The sequence below is a fragment of the Rhamphochromis sp. 'chilingali' genome (genome assembly GCF_963969265.1).
Source record: "Rhamphochromis sp. 'chilingali' genome assembly, chromosome: 3".
Taxonomy (NCBI): Eukaryota; Metazoa; Chordata; class Actinopteri; order Cichliformes; family Cichlidae; genus Rhamphochromis; species Rhamphochromis sp. 'chilingali'.
In genome coordinates, this window is record NC_137931.1 from 16933066 (window position 1) to 16959095 (window position 26030).

Below are 26030 nucleotides of genomic sequence, written 5' to 3' on the forward strand. Positions count from 1 at the left end.
TAACTTACTAACTGGGTGTGCTTTACACGTTTGTTTTTTGGGGGAATTTTCTAGCAAGTTGTACTTCAACAAGATGCTTTTTGTAGCCATCAACAAGTCTCTGGTGTAATTCTTGCTGGAAATTTGACCACTCATGCCCATGACCAGTGGATGTAAACTTTTGACCACATATGCATACGTCACTGATTCAGATTTGAATAAGTAAGCGGACTTACGGATGGGTAAGGTCTGGAAGGTTTCCGTGTGGCTGAAGTCGCCCTGGCCCTTTCCGTTGACAGCTGCCACTCGAACCTCGTATGTTGTGTTGGGCTCCAGTCCTGTCAGCACAACTGTGGCTGCAGAGACACAGGAACAGACATCGTGTCACCTGGAAGCAAGTGGTGACCATCCATCATGCAGATAGCAAAGCAAGTCATTAAGAAAGGGAGCTGGTTATTTTTCAGAGGGTTTCCAGTGTCATTGGAAGACAAGGAAAAAAGGGGAAATGGCAGCCTGCTGTTTAGACCTCTCCAACTAGTATCCACCTGTAGGCTCCTGTGCCTATATGACTTCCCCAATTTATTTGCAGGAAGTGTAGATCCCAAACTTTAATAGCTATATTCTGCTGCTAATAAATTATTCAAAATCTCACTTGTCTGACTGAAATATGTTCAATGCTTTATTGACCTGTTAAAACTAACTAGTTTAGACAGTTACGCCTACAATTACAGGTTGGCAAAGCAGGCTTTTATAATAGAGATAGTTGGTATGATGGGAATAATGGTGCACACTTTTAAAAATTGTGGACTTTTAAAGGAAGGTATTACACACTCTTGAGCACATGAATCCCAAACACTTCTAGAGACTTCCTGTAGAGAAGGTAACTGATGATAACTCCCTCCCCACTACCAAGAACTACCTGGCATTCATCTTTTGTTATTGTTGTTGTTTTCACTGACACTATTAATAGGAACTCTGAACTAATGTAATTGCCAGCCAGTGGTTGGTAGTGAAACATGGGCTCTTGCTGTTGTCCCATATTTTCTCATAATCCTATTTCAACCTCTTCATTTTCGCTCCAGATTGCTTCGCTGTAGTGGATACCGAGTAGCAAGCTGAAGGGAATTTTGTGCAAGGATTTTTATATTTCCCCCTGATGAGCTACAATCACACTGTATTTCCAACATATCATGTAGGCGCAATACAGTTTGGACTTCACTGCTGGTTCATTTCTCTCTGTTTTGTTCTAGAAGGGTCAACATAATAGCTGTTTGCACTTTTTTTAATGGTGGTGGCCATTGATGAATTCATACTTCTGACAATTTACTGTACATTTACAGCTGGACCAATCACTGTAACACTCAGGTCTCTCAAGGTTAGCTGAAACAAGAGACCTTAAGATTGAGTTGTATGAAGTACAGTAGATAATAGATCCTGAAGCACAGACATAGGAAAAAAGGAGGGCGCAATCAACCGTTCAAAGAGTTAATAGAAGTATGAAAAAGTTCCTGCAGTCCAAAAGCATCTACATTAAGAAGGGCATTAATTAGACTAGTACTGATACTGCAGTTTTCTGGCCTTACTGAACAGTCATAGAACTTTTTACGCTATAAACTACATGCAAAGTCACGTTTGAAAGCCTTTTAAAGTGTCTGTGTGGTTCAGCATCTTGCCCAAGGACTCTTTGACATGAAGACTAGAAAAGCCAGGAATTAAACCCCGACATTATGAAACTTCTACCACCATACTTACAACCGTTTAAATTAATCTATTGCACTTGTTTTTTTCTTTATATTGACTTAAATGCATTATTATTGCTTAGTCTGTGAAATATAGAGAGCTAGATGCATGCAATGAAAGTTAGATTTTCTATCTATCTTAGGTCATTTGTTCCAAGACTAAAAGCTTTAACTGTGGTTCTAAAATACAAGGGAGCAACCGCTTGACTCTGCTAAATGATCAATAATGAAAAACATAAGAAGATTTAGAAACTCACCTTCAACAAAGTCATAGCAAACAGTGTAGTGGAAGAGTACATGTGCCTCTGACTCTAATGAAACCACAGTAAAATATCAGATAGAATATTAATACGATAGTAACTCGGAGAATTGTGCAATGCGTCACGTTCGTACTTTAAATTACATCTAATATTGAAGAAAACAGGCAATCTCATTATCAGACCACATTACAGATTCCTATTTAAATTCTACAGTCACTTGAGCCCATTTACATAACCGTCACAACTCAAAAAATCTGGGAGAGAGTGTGTAGTGTAATGAGCTTGAGTGAAAGTTGTTGTTTTTGTTAGTCTGCACAAATTAAATACTTGAATGGTAATAGGTGCTTTTGCAGTTCTTTAGTCCTGGAACTGAAAACAAATTCTGCAATTTGCAGCCGTGCTAGGTTCATTCCAGGCTGTAAGCGGACATTTCAATTTGGGCAGAAGCATTCAAATGAAACGAGGCCAGGCGTCTCATTATATGGAAGGGTTTATTGTGTAAGGATTTTTTGCTGAGGTTATCTGAAATGGCTTCTATGATTATATGACGACACTTGGTGTGGCTTGTAATTAGTCTGGCTCACTTTAATATTTCTGCTTTTGCATACAGAGCTAAATGTATCTATATTAAATTGACAATCTTGTGCATTGTTCCTTTGTTCTTCTACACTATCTGCTTATATGTGCCTATATGTGATGTATGTATTTTTAAGTTCACTGCTGAAGTGCTAGTTCCTATTTAGTATTCACCTCACTGCATCTCCATACTGTAATTGACTCTGAAATGAGGGGATATTAGTGATAAGCCCTTCAGGTTTGTCAGGCCCGCTTATCACCCGACCATTCGTCCTCTGGCTTTCATATTCCATCCATCCATCTATCCATCCATCCTTCACCTCATGGTGTACTTTTCACCAACAGGCTCAGAAATCAATTTGCAGTCATAAAGCATAGGAAGAGGAGGAATGCGATCTTTCAGCTCAGACAGATTCTGGCGCTCTCCCCATGACGTGTTTGAGTTTCTTCATGACCCAACAACATCTCAGAGCCAAGGCTTTGAAGGAGCACATGGCAGCTCATGCAATACGGTGGAAACTTGGAGACCGTATTGCATGAGGTGTTAGTTGGTGTATGTGAGGTAGACAGAGAGAAATATTGATTTAAACTAGATAGGATAATCTGGTGTGTTGAAGCATAATCTTCACAGTCTGATAACTAAGTTTGAAACTATGAATAGAAGATAGAACATTTCTATCTTGAAGTTCATGTGCTTTATCAAAGTGGAACTGGTAAATAGCAGTAATTACTTAAGGGTCAATAGTATATAATCTATGTGAATGTTTTTCATGTATTTAATGTGGGAAAAGAAAAGAAACAGCTTTCTTTATATTCAACCGAGTTTGAGGAGGTCATTTAATTATTTGAGTTTATTGATTAGTTTATCAACTAGATTAAGTTGACAATGCTTTCACAGTAAATTATTTACATTTCTGTTTTTTAATGTATTATTTAGATAATTTAATATTTATGTACTCATCTTTAAAACAGTGAGAATAACTTAACTGTTGTGTGGATCCCTCATATTTACTCACTGACTATATATAAAAGACCCTGAGTCCTTTAATTGTTTGTGAAGTCTGGATTTGAAGCTTCAACCTGAGCTTGATTGGTTACATTGTAACCCAGGTTCTCTGAGGGGAGAGAATATCGGTATATAAATCCAATTCTACCTTCCTGGTTCCTGTTACTTCGTTTAGAAGTACCGTACCCCCCCCCCCCCCCCCCCCCCCCCCAAACAGCCCTTTTGAATGTCTCCCTAGTATGGCCACAACACCTCACTCTTGGAACACTTTTTTGCCACATGTACAATGGGGCAAAAAAGTATTTAGTCAGCCACCGATTGTGCAAGTTCCCCCACTTAAAATGATGACAGAGGTCAGTAATTTGCGCCAGAGGTACACTTCAACTGTGAGAGACAGAATGTGAAAAAAAAATCCATGAATTCACATGGTAGGATTTGTAAAGAATTTATTCGTAAATCAGGGTGGAAAATAAGTATTTGGTCAATAACAAAAATACAACTCAATACTTTGTAACATAACCTTTGTTGGCAATAACAGAGGTCAAACGTTTACTATAGGTCTTTACCAGGTTTGCACACACAGTAGCTGGTATTTTGGCCCATTCCTCCATGCAGATCTTCTCGAGAGCAGTGATGTTTTGGGCTGTCGCCGAGCAACACGGACTTTCAACTCCCGCCACAGATTTTCTATGGGGTTGAGGTCTGGAGACTGGCTAGGCCACTCCAGGACTTTCAAATGCTTCTTACGGAGCCACTCCTTTGTTGCCCGGGCGGTGTGTTTTGGATCATTGTCATGTTGGAAGACCCAGCCTTGTTTCATCTTCAAAGTTCTCACTGATGGAAGGAGGCTTTGGCTCAAAATCTCACGATACATGGCCCCATTCATTCTGTCCTTAACACGGAGCAGTCGTCCTGTCCCCTTGGCAGAAAAACAGCCCCATAGCATGATGTTTCCACCCCCATGCTTCACAGTAGGTATGGTGTTCTTGGGATGCAACTCAGTATTCTTCTTCCTCCAAACACGACGAGTTGAGTTTATACCAAAAAGTCCTACTTTGGTTTCATCTGACCACATGACATTCTCCCAATCCTCTGCTGTATCATCCATGTGCTCTCTGGCAAACTTCAGACGGGCCTGGACATGCACTGGCTTCAGCAGCGGAACACGTCTGGCACTGCGGGATTTGATTCCCTGCCGTTGTAGTGTGTTACTGATGGTGACCTTTGTTACTTTGGTCCCAGCTCTCTGCAGGTCATTCACCAGGTCCCCCCGTGTGGTTCTGGGATCTTTGCTCACCGTTCTCATGATCATTTTGACCCCACGGGATGAGATCTTGCGTGGAGCCCCAGATCGAGGGAGATTATCAGTGGTCTTGTATGTCTTCCATTTTCTGATGATTGCTCCCACAGTTGATTTTTTCACACCAAGCTGCTTGCCTATTGTAGAGTCACTCTTCCCAGTCTGGTGCAGGTCTACAATACTTTTCCTGGTGTCCTTCGAAAGCTCTTTGGTCTTGGCCATGGCGGAGTTTGGAGTCTGACTGTTTGAGGCTGTGGACAGGTGTCTTTTATACAGATGATGAGTTCAAACAGGTGCCATTCATACAGGTAACGAGTGGGGGACAGAAAAGCTTCTTACAGAAGACGTTACAGGTCTGTGAGAGCCAGAGATTTTCCTTGTTTGAGGTGACCAAATACTTATTTTCCACCGTGATTTACGAATAAATTCTTTACAAATCCTACCATGTGAATTCATGGATTTTTTTTCACATTCTGTCTCTCACAGTTGAAGTGTACCTCTGGTGCAAATTACTGACCTCTGTCATCATTTTAAGTGGGGGAACTTGCACAATCGGTGGCTGACTAAATACTTTTTTGCCCCACTGTATTACAAACCACGTCTCAGCTGTTTGTGGAGGTAAAATACGTCCGCACAATTACGCTCAGCCATTGTTGTGAGTGCGCGCCAGGGGTCGGCCAGACATTTATACAGCCGTATTTCACACATGACTATGAAAGGCGGAAGAGGAAGTAGTTCCTTTGAATGTAGACAATCCGAATGTTATAAGTAAGTAAGTAAGTAAGTAAAATTTATTTATATAGCACATTTCACAGATAAAAATCACAAAGAGCTTGGTGGGTTATAGTTTCTTTCCACTGTGTTCCTGTTAATGATAAACTACAAATTTACTCTAAATTACTAAAATATCAATATTTTAATGTGAGAATCGATTCTAGAACATAAATGATTGGTATCGGAGGAATCGATATTTCAGGATCGATCCGCACATCACTAGCGCGGAAGTAGGATTCGTCACGTCATCACTTAACGACCGGATAATCCCATGCGCCTTATGGTCCGAAAAGTACGGTAAAACAGCATGCTAACATGTTAGTAATCTGCTGTATAGGAGATGTCCTTCATAATCAGTTCTATACTAGACACAACTGTGATTGCCAAAATGATCATCAAAGGTCTGTCAAATAAGACATGAAACAACCAACTATGACTACAAATTTCTTAGGAAAGTCTTTACGTAGGTTGTAAATTAAGTAAGAATTGGGTTTACTTAATGATGGACTTCAGTGCAGTCAGATAACCCCTTCAAATCAGGATTTTTTATTCCATAAAGACATTATAGAAAACTGAAAAACGCAAAAAACACATGAAACCTGAAAAATAAGAAAGCATTTTACACATCATTAGACTGTAGAAAACTCAGAAGGCTTATAGTGAAAATATGAGTAAGAATCAGTTGTTTACAGTGTTTTCAACTTGCTGGTATATTCTGGTAAAAAATCTTGAGATTTCCATAAAATAAGCTGAGAATGTAAATAGATTCATGCTTTTTCATTGATCTGATAAAATTCAACCTGCCTGAGCCATAAAATGAAAATGGGTATGGAAAAGAGTTGAAGAGGGCTTTTAGCAGACTTCACAATAACCATATGTAATTGGGTCAAACTTAACAGCGGATAAATGTTTTTCCCATTTCACTCAGTCAGTGTATATTACAGCGATTTTTAGGGAAGGTAACTGGCATGAAAAAAAGGGGGGGGGGGGGGGGGGAGAAGCGAAAGCTGTGGATAAAAATAAAGTTTACACTTACTCTGGACACTGTGTGACTTGACATCCCTCCAGTCCTGTGAGCCCACCTCCTTGTACTGGACCAGATAGTAGTTGATGGGAACGCCTCCATGAGAGTCTGGCTTCATAAATGTTACGGTCGCTAGGCGCTGGGAGACAGCTGACAGACGAACTGAGTATGGATTCGATGGCGCAACTGGAAACACAAAAAATAAAGGCATGACACAAACAAGCAGACAATTTCCATGTAGTTGTTTTCCTTTGCAATCGTGTTGTTTTGCTATGAAATAAGCCTTGTCTAATCCACTTGCATGGTGTCAGAAACAGAATCCTGTTTCACAAACTTAGGAATGAATTCAAAACAACCTTTTCCTTTGCCTTATGCACTGACTGTGTAGAGAAAGGAAAAGACTGAGTAAGGCTGAAAGCACCAGATATAACCTTTAATTTTTCAGTTGTCATGCATCAACATCATTCATCATGCAACTATTATTTAAGAGTAAATCAGCGAATACTTGATGAGGAATTATAACTACAAACATAGGTCTAAACACGATAAGATAACCTTTATTAGTCCCACACGTGGGAAATTTGTTTTGTCACAGCAGGAAGTGGACAGTGCAAAAGTTATATAGCAAAAATTAGAATACAATAAGAATAAAATACTGTACACAACTGTACAGAATAGAATAAAATAAAATACTATATACAGTAGAATAAATAGAATAAAATATACAATAGGATAAAAATAGAATACAAATGCTTAATACAACTGAGTAAAAATACAACTTTGTCAGATAAAGAGTATTGCACTTAGTGTTATTGCACATGTGTGGATGTGTGTGTTTGATCAGTTGGAGTCTTTGTTGTGGAGTCTGACAGAAGTGGGGAGGAAAAACCTGCGAAATCTCTCCGTCCCACACCGTGGGTGCCGCAGCCTGCCACTGAAGAAGCTGCTCAGTGCTGTCAGAGTTTTCTGCATGGGGTGGGAGATGTTGTCCAACAGGGATGAAAGCATAGCCACCATTCTCCTGCCACTCACCACCTCCACTGGGTCCAGAGGGCATCCTAGAACAGAGCTGGCCCTTCTGATCAGCCTGTTCAGTCTCTTCCTGTCCCCGGCAGAGATGTTGCCACCCCAGCAGACCACACCGTAAAAGATAGCTGAGGCCACCACAGAGTCATAGAAGGTCTTCAGGAGTGGGCCCTCCACTCCAAACGACCTGAGTCTCATCAGCAGGTACAGCCTGCTCTGCCCTTTCCTGTAGAGGGCTTCTGAATTATGAGTCCAGTCCAGTTTGTTGTTCAGATGAACACCAAGGTACCTGTAGCAGTCCACAGCCTCAATGTCCATACCTTTGATGTTCAGTGGAGGATGTTTGTGCCTGCGGAAGTGTACCACCAGCTCCTTGGTTTTACTGGTGTTGATGTGGAGGTAGTTCAGCTGGCACCAGTCCACAAAGTCTTGGGTCAGTCCTGTGTACTCCTTGTCGTCCCCATCAGTGATGAGGCCGACTATTGCAGAGTCATCAGAGAACTTCTGCAGGAAGCACTGGGTGGAGTTGTGGGAGAAGTCTGCAGTGTAGATGGTGAAGAGGAACGGAGCCAGAACCGTTCCCTGTGGGGCCCCCGTACTGCAGACGACCCTGTCCGACACACGGCCCTGAGTTTTCACATACTGTGGTTGGTTGGCGAGGTAGTCCAAAGTCCAGGTAGTGAGGTGATGGTCCACTCCACAGTTCTCCAGCTTGTCCTTCAGGACCGAGGGAAGAATAGCGTTGAAGGCACTGGAGAAATCAAAGAACATGATTCTCACAGTGCTTCCAGCTGTCTCCAGGTGAGCGAGGGAACAATGTAGGAGGTGAATGACGGCATCATTCGCTCCAATGCCAAGCTGGTAGGCAAACTGAAGTGGGTCCAGTGATGAGCTCACCAGGTGCCGAAGCTGAGCCAGGACCAGCCGCTCCAGGGTCTTCATCAGGTGGGATGTCAGAGCCACCGGCCTATAGCTGTTGAGGTCCTCGGGGCGTGAAGTCTTTGGCACTGGTACAACACGGGAGGTTTTCCAGAGCTGTGGGACTCTCCCCAGCCTCAGGCTCAGGTTGAAGATGCGCTCCATCACCCCACACAGTTGGTCCGCGCAGGACCTGACGACCCTTGAGCTGATGCCATCTGGGCCCACCGCCTTCTCGGCATTAATCCTCCTCAGTTCCCTCCTAACCTGGGTGGTTGAGAGAGACAGGCTGGAGCCTTGTGTTGAGTGTGTATTGGATGCTGTTATTGGGGGTGGGGAGGAGTGAGCAGGGTGAGTAGAGGAGGTGTGAAGCAGTGTTGCCAATTTAGCGACTTTGTCGCTATATTTAGCGAGTTTTCAGACCCCCTTAGCGACTTTTTTTCTAAAAAGCGACTAGCGACAAATCTGGCGACTTTTTCTGGTATTACTGGAGACTTATTTATGACGACTTTTTGACGTGAAAACACGTATCGCTCTTACTCTCAACAGGCAGCGGTGCTGCCTGGGGCACCTCATCCGTGTCAAAGCACTCCCAGGCGGAGGATAGTCCTCCCCCAGCTGCTATCAGGGCGAAGCCGCTGCTCCCGCACTGACTGTAACGCAGTCAGTTCTTTTACTGTTATGCTGTTTTGTGGATCACAAGGTTTAAAACTACTTATAAACACACACTCTCACACACAAAGTAACTCCACCAGAGTGCCAATTTCCGGTCACTTTTGCCGGTCCAGGTCCGGATAAAGGAGCAGGGTTGGAATTGTGACATTAAAAAACAATAATTGCTAAAAGAAATTTAATTTGTAGTTCTAAATAAATTCTAACTGCATTTAGGACGTTTTTTACTCACTTTATGTCTCTTCCACGATGTTATTTCTCTCTCCAACAACGTAGGTTACAATTACATTAGCATGACCAAATATGCAAATTAGGCGATGACGTCATTTGGCGACTTCTAGCGACTTTTAGGACAACCAATAGCGATTTTCCTTACTGAGGAGTTGGCAACACTGGTGTGAAGTGTCTGAGGTGTCAGAGTTCTGATGTTTGTGGCCCGAGATGGTTCTGAGGCCTCTCCAGACTTCGCCAACGTTTTTTTGCTGAAACTGGTTCTCCATCTTCTGCCTGTAGCTGTCCTTCCCATTCCTTATCAGTCCCCTCAGCTCTCTCTGCACCCTTTTCAACTCCTCTTTGTCTTTGGATTTGAAGGCCCTCCTCTTCTGCTTGAGAACAGCTTTAATTTTTGGGGTAATCCAAGGTTTCTTGTTGGAGAAACACCACACAGTCCTGGTAGGTACGGTGTTATCCACACAGAAATTAATATAGTCAGTAATGCATGTAGTAAGGCTGTTGATGTCCTCTCCGTGGTCGTCACAGATCACCTCCCACACAGTCGACTTAAAACAATCCTTAAGAGCCTCCTCGCTCTCCTCCGACCATCTCTGTACTGTGCGGGTGGCTGGTGGCTCCCTGCGCACTAAGGGCTCATACACAGGGACAAGGTGCACCAGGTTGCGGTCAGATCTGCCCAGAGGAGGGAGAGGTGATGAACTGTATGCCTCTTCTGCATTGGCATACAGTAAGTCCAGTGTTCTATTGTCTCTGGTTGGGCATGTCACATACTGGGTGAAGGTGGGAAGCGTGGAGTCCAGTGAGACATGATTAAAGTCCCCTGATATTATGAGAGGGGCTCTCGGAGATTGTGTTTGCAGTCTGCTGACCACTGAGTGGAGAGAGTCACAGGCTGCATCCGCGTTGGCTGAGGGGGGGGGGCATACGCTACGAATGTGCCCAGCCACATTATTAATGAAGGAAAGAAAAAAACTATAAAGCATTTAAAATGTTTATACATTATGCAGGCAATACATCCCATTGTTGGTGGGATATTTCAGTCTAGAACAAAGAGCCAGAAAGACTGACTGTTTGACTGACTCAGATTTCCACTCCCATCAGCTGATAAGAAGCAAGCACCAGCTGATGGCACCGCTGATACCCTTATACACATCCTACTACCCAAGCTACTGAATTTGCTCCTAGCTTTTCAAGCAGCTTTGCAACCCACCTCCACAAAAGCTCATTGTTTTCATGCTGTGTGTGAATGATCAGCCATTCATGTCATTCATACCAGCTCTGACCTGTGCTGCAATGTAGTGGGGGAGGGAATTCTTGTGTTGGAGGGTGCACACTGCCAAACAGCAGATACTGCAGAAGGATAAAAAAAAAAAGAAGTCTTCTAGCGTGAGTAATTTGACTAATGTAACAAAACAAATGGGAGGACCTCAGAGTACAGAGGCAATTGTCTTAATATTTATGGACCTAACTCTGACATTTACACAGCAATAACCAACTACACTGAATGTATTTTTGATCAAAGATAAATGGCACAGTGCCACCGTAATAAAACTAAAGACAGACATTGTAAAAGATTATTTTTCTATATTTGGTAAGCTTTCAAGGGTTATTTAGGAGAGATGTAATAATTCAGCTTATACAACGCCTGAGAGGAGCCTGTGTACTTTAATTTTAGGTGAAAAGATAGGACATTAAAAACATAACATTTCTATTCATGCAGATTAAAAGTGCAGGAGCTGTGTTAGTCTTTTCTTTTAGCTGGAACAGACAGGAACAGAATCTATTCTGCGCAGGATGAGGATAGATATATTAAGAAATGGCCACAATGTCAGGTTTCTGTAAGTAATTTCTATTGTACATCATTTCTTTGCTAGTTTTCCCTCCTTTGTGTCACCCATGTTTAGTGTGCAACACCTTAGCCTTCCTTGATTCCTAGTTTGTTTAATTGCTTGAGTTCTGCTTTTTTTTTTTAAATCCAGTACCATATTTTTTTATCTGTTTATATAGACACTGTGTTTTGCCTGCGTGCCGCTCCACCTGTCTCCCTGTGCATGACCACTACCTCATTGTGGGTTAAATATTTGGATTATTGGACTATAAATCCGTTCTCCTGCTGTTGCCTCCAAGATTGTTCTAGAACTGGGTGGCAATAAGCAGTGTCCATCTTTGTTCTCCTTGATATTAAGCTCACTGCAATAAATGCTTCTGCGTAAGACCTCTGAATATATTTCCTGCACAAATAAACCTTGACTCTAAAAACTTCCTGACATCACTGCCATATTAAACCTAGCCGACTCTAGACTCTAGCAATTTAATAGACAGCAACTTATTTTATTTTCAGGTAAGTTGCCACATCACTTGACTGCATCACTTGTCCTTGGATATGTTTTTGATGTGACTCAAGGTGTTTTGGTTGTATTAGTGATTCTCACTTAAAACATCAAGGCAAAATTCAGAACAGTTTGACTCACTACAAACACACTTCCACCCTCAGATTCTTCTATCAGTTTATGATCGAGCTATGAAGACAGTGTATTCTACATAAGGTACGTCTCAAATATCCGTTAAGAACACAAACATGTTCACAGTGTGTTTTCTTGCGTGTGCCTGAGTGTGTGTTGTGCTGAATTGTAAGAGTCACAAACTCTTCTAAAACCTACTGTTTCCTGCAAGACGACATTTTTGGTCAGCTTTTTGCTCACTACTTTTTTCTTCCTTAGCTAGAGCAATTCAATCTGCACTAAAGATAATTAGACTGCACTATTGTGTATTAGCCCTCGCTACCGTAAATTAGGGAGTACTTCAGTTAAATTGCGAGGGGTATGGTAAATCAGCCAGCACTATTTGAGATTAGGCGAGGCTGAATAGGGGTTGGGAGTTGTAGTGGAATTTATCTTCCTGAGAATTGCAAATAAGGCTATTACCATTAGTAGAGAGGTAGAGGGTTACAAAGTAGTTGAATGGCTGGAGTTACTGGGAGAGCGGTTATTGAAAAACTGCAGGGTCCCTGAGACGTCCACATGTTCTGGTCTTGAAATTGAGTTGCTAGCCTCATTAGCGCATTAGTGGCAGTTCTGCAGACTCACCTGCCTGGGCCAAAATGAACTCCTGGTATCGAACTCCAATGTTGTTTCTGGCCGTGCAGTTGTAGCGGCCAAAGTCTCTGTCGGACATAGGAGTCACCTGGACGCAGATAAACAATACAGTCGATCACAATTCATATTAAAACTAAAGATTTCACTTGGACTTTTCTGCTTTCGCTCCAACTGTGCTCGATATATAACTGTGCTTTATATACTAAACATGCACTGAATAATATGTGTTTTTGGTGTTCATAGGACTGATTTGAAACAGAATTATACTGATATGCTTTGGCATGACCTTAAAAACACCTTCCAGTGGGGCTGATTTGAGACAATTCTGCAAAAACGAGAGGATCAAAATCTTCCACAGCCTTATGAAAGACTTGAATGCTTCATTGCCGTTCTTGCTGACAAGATAACCAGTTATTAGGTTTGGGGGGTGATTACTTTTTCACACAGGTCCATGTAGATTTGGATAACAACTTTTTCTGTAATAAATGAAATCATCATTTAAAACTGAGTATGGGTGTCTAGTTTTCATGACTTCTTCAGTTAAAAGCATCCTTTATGACAAACTATTCACAATGACCACCACTGGGGTTTCGCTTACTTCCATTAAACTGGGATGCCAATAGAAACATCAAAATCTGAATTTTGTCAAATTTTTGAAAACTATATCAGTGTGAGTAAGTCTTCATAAAGAGCCATCAGAATTTATTTTCTTTTTAAACTCATTAAACTACAGGTCTGTCTTCCACTGTTGTTTTTATTGTTTATTTAATTGTTTTTTTCCCTCAAAGAAGAAAATTCAATTCATTACAAAAAACTCCATTTCTTTTGCACCTCTGTTTGATAAACCACACTGACAGAGTCATTATTAAACTTTCAAACACATTTTTTGTCTCGTGACCCTAAACCTAACCTGGCTGCCACCGGAGGACTTGAACTCACCTCCAGCACAGACTTGCCCTCGGCGCTGTGCACCCTCATGTTGGCGGTTCCCTCTGTGGAGATAGTGAAGCGCTCTCGCCTCCACAGCATGGTGGCAGGTGGGTTGGACATCACGTCGCAGCTGATGTTCACCGGATTTCCCTCCCATGAATAATAAACGGTGTGGTTGGTCAGGAACTTTGGTATATCTAAACAAAACAGAGTAACGTCACTTCTTGCACCCACCTCGTTTACATGGAAAAGGAGCTTTTTAAAAAAAAACTAAAACAAGACCTGAATTGCTAAAAGAGTAATTGCTGGTGTGTCTGGAATTTGTGGCAGCCAATTAAACACTCAAATCAAAGGTGGAGCTGTGCTGGATGATCAAAGATGTAAATAAATAAATAAATAAATAACTTGCTGAGGCTTCACCTTAAAGAGAAGACAGGGGGGAAAGCATTTAATTGCTGCTTCCTCAACTCCTTCGGCAGTGTAAAAAAAGAAAAACTTAATTGAAGCTACCTCACGCTATGGGTGGGGGTCTCCATTGCGATCGTGCCCCCCAAGAATAGGAATAAAGCATGCAAACAGAAGCTCATTGGCGCCGGCAAATAGAAAGGGCAGTAATGGACGACTGCGGCGGCGAGCTGTTGTGCGGATTTCTTTCGGCCCGGTCGGCCCCGCTCAGTCGGAGAGGCATTATGGTTGTTTTATGCTCGCTTGCAGGATTCCATTAAAGAGATTGATGCCTGGCTCTCTGTCACAGCCGAGGACGTGTTATCCCCCTGCAGCCTGCAGTGACTTAGTAAATGAGTTCATTAGTTCGGTGGCAACGGCTGGCTCAGCCCCTCCACACTCAGACTCACAGCCTGTGTCTCTGTGCAGAGCGCGGGCGCGAGTTGTCAGCTGTGGCTCCAGCAAAACAAGTTTGCAGTGTAATGACAGCAACTTTGCTTCACGGTTAGAGAGTGGGTGCATGAATTTGGGATTGTTTTTTTGCTACAAGTTTTTCCTAAAATGTCAACTTTTCAGGAACCGTGCAAAACAAAATTTTGAGGGGAATCCATGAACTCAAAAAGTCACCTCAGTATGAAAAGGAGAAAATTGGTTTTCATGTGACAACGCAGATATGGTCTTCATTTTTCCCTCGCTGTCTCTTTGGATATATTTGTTTGCCTGGCCTAGCTCTTTGTTGTTCCTCTGAGCTTCAAGGTGGAATCAATTGCTACCCAAAGAAAAAGGAAAAAAAAAAACTCCACTGAACCTCGCTACTAATGAACCTAATCATTCTGAGGCCAAAATGGAGATCTTTGCTTCAGAGCTCATTAAGCAGGGGAGAGCCCGCCCCAAATAACCCCAAACAACCAGCACTGAGGAATGGATGCACTCGTTGGGAAGTAGCAAAGCTGTCAGCAGGAGAAAAAAAGAAAGGCGATGCATGATATCCTCTCACTAATTAACCCTTCTGGAGGCAATGTGCGTGGTGGGTGACTTGTTTATAATGATATAATGCATTTCAGAGAGGGAAAAAAAGATGAAATAGCCAGACTACAAAAAGAATTATTAGAACTGAGCGTGAGTGAACTTTTGAACTCTGCTTAAATGTGTTTATGTGTCCCATTTCCACAGCAAGGACCGCAAAGAGCCGATAGAAAGGCAGAAAGGAGAAGCTTGTAAGAGGCTGTAACAGGTGACCAGGGCTCTGCAAAAACAACACTCCTCTGCATTTTACCCACAGGCAATGTTAGGCAACTTGTTGTTTGAATATCTCCAGTTCTTGGAAGCCTGCTGTGGAGTACATGTGCACTCTAACAAAAAGTGCGTGCATGGCGTTTAATGGGCGCGCTTACATTCAATGTCCAGGAACATGCTCTTCTGATGACCTCCGATCCTGCTGAGCGCCTCGCAGTCAAATCGACCCAAGTCGGAGAGCCTCACGCCGCTGATGGTCAGCACCGACTTGCCGTGACGCCCACGAACTTCAAACCTCCCATCCTGGCTCTGAGGACACAAACACAACAATAATTTTAAACTCAAATCCAAATGTAACAGACAGCTTAAATGGCAGAAGTTTCAAGTAGTAAAGACAGCATATGTACTAGTAATCCCAATAAGCCTATAGCTTAAGCTTCAAACTGTTCTAAATGCTTCATTTCAGACAGTTTTCTTTCTACTCTTGGATCTGTATAATGTCATAAAGTAGGATATCTTTTTATGTGGTCATTTCAGACACACACGTCTGGCTGAGATCACAGAAATCATAACATGCTGATCAAACCTTCTGTTTGGGAGTGACGACGTGTCAAAAGAGAGTTCAGTTCAAGCAAAACAGAGAATGGAAATAAAACCAAACGCCCCAAAGGAAAAATACAGCAGGTCGTCTTTTCACTCTCTGACTTTTTCCCAAACAAGACACGGATTGCCTACTTGGTCTCTTCTTACTGACAACAATAAAACCTGTACTGGAGACACACACTGGGTCTCAAGTTATTGGACGTTAACTGGAAAACTGCCACCGCTTCAATATACTACCCACTATACTACAAGTTAATCCTTGTCTTAAATATGTACAAGGTCCTCAATATGCTATACTCATTGTCCAGAGATATTGAATTTTATTCAACATAGTAAAACTTGAAAAAAAAATGTAAAAAAGTAAAATAAACTGTAGAAACACCTTTCAACTGTTATGAGTATCGAGACTGCATAGTTTGTCCACCAGAGGGCACTCTGGACAACTTTTCTGATGGAAACATGTTTGAAAGGCTGTAAACCAGGGGTGTCCAACTCCAGTCTTCGAGAGCTGCTGTCCTGCAGCTTTTGGATGCCTTCCTACTGCAACACAGCTGAATCAAATGATTAGATTACCTCTTCAAGTTTGCCATCAAGTTTGGCAAAGGCCTGATAACAAGCCATTCAATTGATTCAGGTGTGTCGGAACAAGAATGTCTCTAGACTTGGATGAACAAATAATGGCAAACAAGTACACAAATTAAATACACATAGCAAGTGTTAGGGAAATGTTATTTATGTTTCATGTATCTGGAAGAAGAAAATATCCTTGAGTATCACAATATTGGAATTTAAATCAGCAAATATAAGTACCGGTATTGAAAAACTTAGTCAGAATTTACTCAACTGTCTACCACAATAGCATAATTTAAAGTTAAATGTACTTCATTTTATGATAAAGTTTATAATAAATAAACTCAGAAAAAATATAAATATAAAATATAATTACAAATGGTCAATTAAGACTATTTGCACACATCTCTTAAATGATCGAGAGAACACATTTTTTTTGTTTTGACCCATACATCACACGGTTACATGAAAGCTGTTTATATCAACATCTGAACAACATCAAGTCCACCTCCAAAGCTGCATGGCGACCTGTTGCTCGCTACACCAAATCACACACCAATAGGAAACAAACATGGATAGGAAACCAATATCAAATATTAACCACCTCACTACTATCAGTGTTGGGGAGTAACGGAATACATGTACCGCCGTTACGTATTTAAAATACAAAATATGAGTAACTGTATTCCGTTACAGTTACCGTTTAAAAAGGTGGTATTCAGAATACAGTTACTTTGTTGAAATAAATGGATTACACTGCGGTACTTTCCTGTTTCATTTTGTCGCGGGTCAGGACTGTTTGGGTTTTGTTTGACAGCTACGTTCTGTTGTTCCAGGCGGCAGCGTTACGGTTGCCATGGTTACAGGGCGACGCTCTCTCTCTCTCTCTCTGAGACTGTGTTTCCTGGGTGAGAGAGCGCCTTTTCGTTGTTGTTGTGCTAAGCTAACAGGCAGAATGCTACAAGCATAGCTCTAAAGAATGTAGCATCATGGGCAGTGTAGTCCGTGTTGCAGGGAGAATGGACTGCCATACACGTTATGGGTCTGTGAGCGCGAGGAGCGAGAAAAAGGGGAGTGGAAAGGTACGAGTTGTCATCGAGGAAAAACGGGAGCTGGAAGCATGTAAATATAATAATAACCACTGCAGCCAAGAAGAGAGCCTGACGAGCCCAGTTGTAAGTAAGCTATTAAGACTCGACTGTACGCTGTGTTCGTGTTTTCCTCCGAAAACAATAAGTTCCGTTGGAGCAGCCTTTCAACGCCTCTCTCTGTCTCTCGCAAGAAAAGTTGACCCACACAACAAAGTAAAGCTATTTTTCGGCTACAAGCCGACAGGGACCCCGCCGTATTAGTCAGAGGTCCCTTTACTACAGTTCGGAGTCGCGGACCTTCAGTAATAGTAATAAATCACACAGCAATAGTACATTCACATTGTTGTAAAAAGCATGATAATATATTAAGTAATCCAAAGTATTCAGAATACGTTACTGTCATTGAGTAACGTAACGGAATACGTTACAGAATACATTTTGGGGCATGTATTCTGTATTCTGTAATGGAATACATTTTAAAAGTAACCTTCCCAACACTGACTACTATACACTGTTGGGATCATTAAAGATGAATAATGATATGAGTCTATGAGTCTATAAGACTGGCTCTTTTCTATATTTAGAAAAATACAGCATAGATTCAGAATTTAAACAAGAATGGATAAACTATATATCACAATATGTGGTAAACAAGTATACCTTAATATTAATTAGTTAAAATAAAAATGAAAACTTACATCAATTATAGTCATCGGCACTAATTTAGTGGTTTGAATTAGTTTGAGGCAGCACATAAAAAATAAACAGAAGTGAGCATATGAAAAAAATATAAATGCAAACAAGAATTCAAGCCTAATAAAATCAACTTTTTAAAAATCCCATAAGTATTTATTTGCTGACCAGACTTAAAAGAAAACAGTATTATGCCGTTAAAATACAGAAGATGCTTCAGAATATCAGTTAGTTTTAACAAACAGCCTTGATAAAGAAAATATTCGCAAAGAGGCAAAATATGTGCCGCTTTCTGAGGGATTTGTTGGTTGCAAAAAGAACCCAGATCTCTTTGTTTCACTCTGATGATCTTAGAGAAGATTTTAACAATGCTGTTCAGACTGTTGCGAGGCTGTGAACCCAGCTGATAGAAGAAAAACTCAAAAGAGTCAACGCTGCAGTGTCATCAGAAAATGTAATCAAGACTCTGTTCTCCTGAGTGCTTCTGCATCCTTCAGTGTATGTAATAAAAAAGTAAGCAGTATTAGATGTATCCTTGCATACACAGAGAGCCTGTGGACAATCCTACGGGGTCAGAGAGACGGTCATTTGCTTCCTGCTGTAATGGTTTTAGATGTTGTTCTTTAATGTTTTATTGTTTTTATTGGCTCGCTCTAATCTGGCCAGGGGGAAAAAATTGAAAATTAGCCATTCTGCCAGCACTTGTAGCTTTACAGTAACGCTGAATAATGTGCATTTTTAAAATACAATTTAAAACATATACAGTCTTTCCTAGCGAGTTGAAACTCAGGTGATGGAATAAAGCCAGAAATGAAGGTCAGCTTCTAGCTGTGAGCTCTGTTTGAAACTTCCAGACAGAACGGGGATGCTAAATCTGGAGAAGATAATAGGTCCAACCGTGAATATGATACTATTTTTCATTCATGGTTATGTAAAACTGGAGAAATGACAAAGCAGAATCCAGGAAGGCTTCGGGTCTGTCGCCAACTAATTTAGAGAAAGTTGTTGGTCCAACTTTGTTCTTGCCACCGAGTGGCGACCCCTTGATCCATTTTGACACCTCCCTTTGCAGGCAATCGTCACTTGTCACAAAGAGTCAGGGTTAATGCAATAAACTGTCGATTTATTACAAGGTCATTACATCTGTATGAAGACAGATGGTATCAATTTGAAGCAACGGGTCAATTACGGCAGACGAGGCTATCATTCCAGTAATCGACATTCCCCCGTAATGAGAAAAAACACCTCAGGAGCATCCCCGCTGCAGACATGATACGGCCATAAGCCTTCAGACTGTTGCCATCAGATAACCTCCGTGACCCCAGAGAAACTACTTTTCAGTGATGCTGCCTATGGATGCAGAGTTGACACAATAGAGACCCGCAGCAGAGGATTTGAAGGTCACAGACAATAGGCAGAAGAACCGTTTCAAACATTACCTTCCATCTCCGTTTCGGCTGATTTCGAAGATAATTTATCTCCTGTTGACACAGAGAAAGACTCTATATCTTTGTGTTATGTGAAATGATATATCATCGCAACGTTAACACTTGCACAGGAAACACAAGTTTGATTCATTATTGCTACTTCATGTCATGAAGTTTGCTGACATTTATTTGCACATAAGGTATCGCCATGAATAGGAAACACAGCTTTAGTTGAGCTCTTATTATTCATAGAGGCTTGGTGTGCTGGAGGGTATTTTTAATGCAAGTACCCGCCACACCACATATGACACATTATGATAGCGATCTCTCCCAGCCTCTTGAAGCCTCCGTGCACAAAAAAGACACAGCAGCAGCAGATTATGATTGAGCTATCACTGCTAAGTAACACTGAAATGGCACACTGAAATAGACTCACATAATCACCAGTGCTATGGGTTGTGTAGCTGCTTGTAGCAAGACAACAAAGGGATCATGATCAGGGACATGTCTGAGGGGTGAAAGATTGGTCAACAAATGCACTGACACATTTAAGGAAGCTTGGGATTGAGGTGAATGTTAACCAACCCAAAGTCATGATACCACTCCAAACTTTCATGCATCATTGCCAACTAATTAGTCAATTAATAGTAAAAACTAGAAGAGATGGTTTTTGGCTCCAGGCTTGATTTAAAACGGGGTTCCAGTTAGTAATGAAGATGTGTTACTAATAAAGGAATTATTAGAATTTGTGAAAAAAAGGAGCGGGAAATCTGAGGCTGAAAGTCAAATTGAGTTTCTATTAAATCTGTTTAGTAGATGTTTATGCCACAGGGCTTTGCAGGCTTTTGTAGCGATAACTGGAGGATAAAAAAATAATAATCCTGTGGCCATACAGAACTATGACGTTCTGTGTTTTGACAGTTTGTGTTTTCAGTTAGTTATCTTCAGGTACTTAGCCACAGCTCAGTTGACACAAATTAAGGCTATATATGTAACACATTTTGATATTGACCGACGTAATCTTACTTACTTGCAGCAGCACAACAGAGCGATGACATAGAGGATTGTGATCAGGGACACATTTAAGGGGAAGTTTTAAAATGTCTGGCTAAAAAAATAGAACACTATTAGCTTAACTACAGCAGTTTAATTTCTGATTATTCCGTTTATACATTTAAGTCCACAAGATTTTGTACAATTACACTTTTACAAACAAGAGTTTTACAAACAAGCTTACGATGTTCCCCCCTCTGGACACACAGCGAGGATGTCAGGAGCAGTGTTGGGTAAGTTACTTTAAATTAGTAACTTAGTTACATTACTAGTTACTTCTATCAAAAGTAACTCAGTTACTTCAAGTTACTCGTTACTTTCAGAGTAACTAGTTACTAGGGAAAGTAACTTTGGTTTTACTCAGAATTCTCTTGTTAATGTGTTGCTTCCATAACTGGATACCCAGCCAGACTGCCAGTCTTCTAGCTTGCTTACTTGCCACAAGTGCACTGTGCCACCTACCAATAGAAAGGAAAAAATAATGTGCACATTTCCACGAGAGAAATCCCACACCTGATTCTATCCTAGCCTGCTTTTTACATCCAACACAAAAACTGCAGTCGTGGTGCTTTCGATTGTACTCAGAACTCGGAAATTCTGCCGTCTGAATAGGAAGATGTAGGTAACACCAGACTGCAGATGAGCTGCATACAGAGCTGGACTGGGACAAAAAAAATCGTCCCGGGCATTTTGACTAGAGACCGGCCCACCATTATAGGAAAAATCATAAAGCCTTTGAATGAAAATAAACACTGTTGTGACAGTGATGTACACTGTTCTGATGGTATATATGTATCAATCTATCCATTGTTTGTTGCAAGACTCAGATAATTAATTTTTTTTAAAGTGAGACATTTTAAATGAGAATAAGAAAGTATTTCCTTGTGCCCCCCTTTCCCTTTTAATTCCCTACATGGACCCCTGGCAACACTGCTAGACCTGCCCCTGCACAGTTACCAGCTGTCAGCTACTTAGGAAGCACGCAGTACGAAAAAGTCAGCATAACGAAAATAAACTCCACCTAAACTTGGTTCATATCTGACCCAGATGGACTGCAGGTTATAACTTCTTACTTGAAGTTCAGTTCACCTGACACTCTCGGAGCAGCGGCCGCTTCGGGTCTCTCCTCCTGCCTCCCTTTTCCTTCATCCACCTGCTGGCCTCCACCACTTGCTAATGTTATTGAATCTGTGGAAGCTCCGCGATAGCCACCACACGAAGTAACGATTAACGCATTCCCGGTTTTGGCATAATAACTAGTTACCGTGCTCGTTACCACAATAATAACAACGTAGTTACTGTAACGCGTTACTTAATAACGCGTTAGTCCCAACACTGGTCAGGAGTCACTGCAGCCACTGCTGTTTTTATTCCACCTACTGGCAACCATGTGAACCTCACCAGTCTTATTTTTCTAACAGTACATGTCTTCAGCATTACCAGTGAATAACTGTGGAACAACCTTTGACGATTGCTAATACTTTAATACTTTGAACTCCTTTGTAGACAATGACTGCCTAAAGTCTATAACTCATGGACATCCCAATGCGATGGTGTACAAAACTGACAAATAGACAAAACTTTTAAAAAAAGTGTTATTATCAAAAAACACAGGGATCTGAATGCATATCACACATATATGTAAAAAGCACACTTCAAGTTCATATGTAATGCTAAAGTAATTTCTAGGAGAAGGTGAGCCGTAGCCCCAGGCTATATCTACAGTAAATGACAGCTGAGTGTAGTCAGAATTTTTCTAATAGGACACAATAATATTTGACAACTTCTGTGATGAGGTGGCCCGCCATTTCTACTTACAGCACTTTTTCAAATGAGAAAAAAATATACTTTTTCGCCCTGCACACATAGCCCTAAATTGCATTACTGTTTCATCATGTGATTTTTTTTGGCAAAATTATTTGTACAGCCCCCTGGATGGTCACATAAGAAATAATAAGCCTAAACATAATACTTCCACATATAGCTTTAGTTTAACCCTTGTGTGGTGTTCGTATTTTTGTTACTCAGCCAGTGTTCATGGGTCTGGTGGACCCGCTAGAGTTTTGGCTTTCCAAATTAACACTATCAAACAATTTTATGTTAAATTACTCAACAGATGTTTACTTCATCCCAATTACAAGACATATGAACAGCAAACATGGTTAATTTTTTCCCTTTACCTTTGTTAGATCACATTTATGAATTAATGTGCTTCTCGTTTTTCTTTTATATAAAATGTTATAAATAAATCAGTTATAATCAAGTGGAGTGAGTGGAAAGACACAACACATTTACACGTGAAAAAATAATTAATTGTTTAATTTTTCTTTTGAAAAAAACTGAACACGGGTCTCACAGACCCGAACACCATACAAGGGTTAACATAGCACACAAACCCAAGGCTCATGGGTGAGTTTGAGTTTGAGCCTTTCATCCACCAAAACCTCTTCTTCATGTGGACTTTGTTGATCTATGTGACTTACAGGTCTAGCTGCGCTTTAGTACTCCGCCTCACCACCCGTATATTACATTTGTAGCCATAGAAACTAGAAAAAGGGAGGTTTAGTTTAAATATGTTCCTTTTTTTGAGGCCATCACCCTTCTTCTGTTTTATGTCTGCATTGCTAAAATCTTGCATTTTTCTATATTCCAATCTACTTGCATGTTTGCATACTGAGTGTGTATTTGTGTGTACCTTCTGCACACCTTCATAGATTTCCCCAGTAAATCAATGCACATCCTGCCCCTTCTACTGCCCTCCTGTCACAACGCCCCCCCCCCATCTCCCCACCTCAGGTAATACTCATTATGTGTCTAAGCCCCTTAAGCCTCGGCCCTGAAGCCCCCTCTTCTGAATCACACACTCTTTATGTTGTCGCTCGCAGACTGCTTGGGCATTATCCTGTTTAGAATGGCTTATCTTTGCTCTTATCATCGCAATACTATCAACCAATGAGGTGAAGCGGCGTTTAAAGGCTTGGATCTGGTCTCTTTGTGCTGCCACTGCAGACTTTGCTTGTTTGCCTCGCCAGCTGAGGTCAATGGGATTGAGAGTGTGTGTGTTGAATAGGAATGCTGAGGGGGAAGGAGAGGAAATCTTCGAGGAGAGAGCTTCTGAGTCAGGAAATTACTTGCTAACACCGCCGCCTCCCCGCAATCCATCCACCCGCCCCCCCATCTCTGCCAACTGACAGGGTCTGTGTCTAGAGACGAACTCAGCCCCCAAAGCACAGCCTGTTTGATATGCAGCTCAGTCGGACGGCGAGGCGAGCGGCCAGAAGCAAACACAGCAGCGACATGCACGCCCATGAACTGCACATACGTGTTGCTGCAACGGCACACTCACTGCAGGTACTCTGCGCACACGAGCAGCAAACAACATAAAGACATATATTATAAGTAAAAAGAAAGAAGGGAGTTTAAAAGGATGGGGGAGATGACTAACGAACAAACGGGTAGGCATGAGCAGGCATAAAAGGGGCAGACACATATGAAATCCTGTCTATAACTGATCCATAATTTCACAATAAAAACCAGGCATGTCATGTGCCACATCAAAACACATGAAGCTATATCTGAAATGCAATCTCTCAAATGGAATTCTGGAGCGTGTTCCAGTGTTATTTCAGTCCAATTGTTGGAGAGTTTTCAGATATTAAAAATGTCAGCTGTAAATGTCAGCGAGGCTGGAAACACAGCTAGTCTAATTCTGGCAAGTGCAGCTAATTCTAACAGTTGGGTGCTGGGGCTGAACATGGGGGTCTTCATATTTGCACAACTATAATGATTACTGCATCACCTCAACCTCAAGACAACAACAAAATGACATTTAATAATGGCTTCTTGGTTGAAGGAAATGGAGGCCAACGAGGGGTTTCACATGGGATGCGACAGGAAATGATTTGCTAGACACTGCTATTATCTATTTTTGGGTGTTGCAGTGACTGAGGGCCTGTACTGTCAGGCAAGAGACTTCAGGCTTAACCCTGATGTCTTACTGGCCAACAGTGGTTCATTTCTTTCTGAGTACAGTGCCTCTGTAACTTGAGAGACTGGAGAAGTTATCTTTGAGATAACATGTTAACTGACTGATCAATTGTCTTTGAAAATAGCTTCAAAATTCCTTGAAGAGAGTAAGAGGCTTTTTAGTTTTTAGAGACCAAAACCTTTTGGCTTTCTCTGACAAGCGTCAGTGAGGGAAAATGTCTCAGAAAGGGTGGAACGTTTGTGCTTGATGCCACCAATTTCAGAGCAACTCCATTGTTATTTAGGGCCTATTACAGCAATACGGATTTGAGACACAGACTCATTGGCACTAAGGCCTTCTGCCTGTTGACCCTGCAAGATTTGAAAGAAGGGCTGCTGAAGGAATTCTACCGTATTGCTAAAAAGTCTTGAGTCACCCTTTATTTCTTCATATTTTGCTTGGAAAAATCGGAAAGAGGTGCATGGATTTATTGAAACATTGGGAAAAATATATGGAAATACAGTGTATGAGGCAAAAACAGAGTTTGTACAAGTCTACAATCTTAAAAGTCAATATTTGGTGTGACTGGCTTTATTCTTTAACACAGCCTAGACTCTTTAAAGTTGAAATGTATTCATCACACATTGCTTTGAAACTGACACACGCTTACAGATGTTCCAGAAATCAGTTGCTAAGGTAACCTACCAATATAATTACTACAAGGTCATATGTTAATCAACAGTACTCATTATTCTCACTGGTAGTTGCTTCAGCCTCTCACTCGGGAGTTGAGAAAATTTATGTCAAGTGCAACCTACTTTCTACAGTATCGGGTCACCATATTGCTTCCAGTGTGTACGCAGCTTTAGAAAAGCTTTCTTGTCATTTCTTCAGGAAAGTAGTCTTCAGGAATAGTTCTCCAGGCTTCTTGAAGGACATTCAAAGCTCTTCTTTGGATGTTTCTGCCTTTTGTTCTGTTCTCTTTCAAGATGATCCCACACTGCTTCACTAATGTTGAGGTTGAGGATCTGGGGAGGCCAATCCATGACTGACAGTGTTCTACTGTCTGTTCTTCCATCCGGGTATGTTTTTACAGCATTGGCGGTGTGTTTGGGATCATTGTCATGCTGAAAAGTAAAGCTGTTTTCCAGACACTTTCTAGATGGCATTGTATGGTGGATTATGGTGGATTCTCAGCTTATAATTCCATCAATTTTGACAAGATTTCCAACACCACTGGCTGAAACGGAGGCCTAAACCATGACTGTGCCTGGGACTTTGTTTTTCTTCCATATATCTGTTTTTTTAAGGACACACTGCAAACCATGCTATGTTTTTGGCTAGTAGCTCTTTGGAAATCAAGTTTTTAGTATTTTCCATTGTATGACAGGCTGACCATAACGAAGATACAAT

The 26030-nt window shown here is 41.3% G+C and overlaps 1 protein-coding gene across 3 annotated transcripts in view; it reads right to left on the bottom strand.

Moving 5' to 3' along the window:
* Nucleotides 1–26030, bottom strand: part of ncam2 (neural cell adhesion molecule 2) — a 462302-nt gene that overhangs the window by 48651 nt on the left and 387621 nt on the right. For all 3 annotated transcript variants that reach the window (XM_080878982.1, XM_080878984.1, XM_080878983.1), the window contains exons 9-13: nt 15372–15522; nt 13543–13730; nt 12595–12691; nt 6671–6844; nt 216–335 (exon numbers count right to left, since the gene is read on the bottom strand). In XM_080878982.1, coding sequence (XP_080735108.1) covers nt 216–335; nt 6671–6844; nt 12595–12691; nt 13543–13730; nt 15372–15522 — 730 coding nt within the window. The remainder of the gene's footprint in view (nt 1–215; nt 336–6670; nt 6845–12594; nt 12692–13542; nt 13731–15371; nt 15523–26030) is intronic.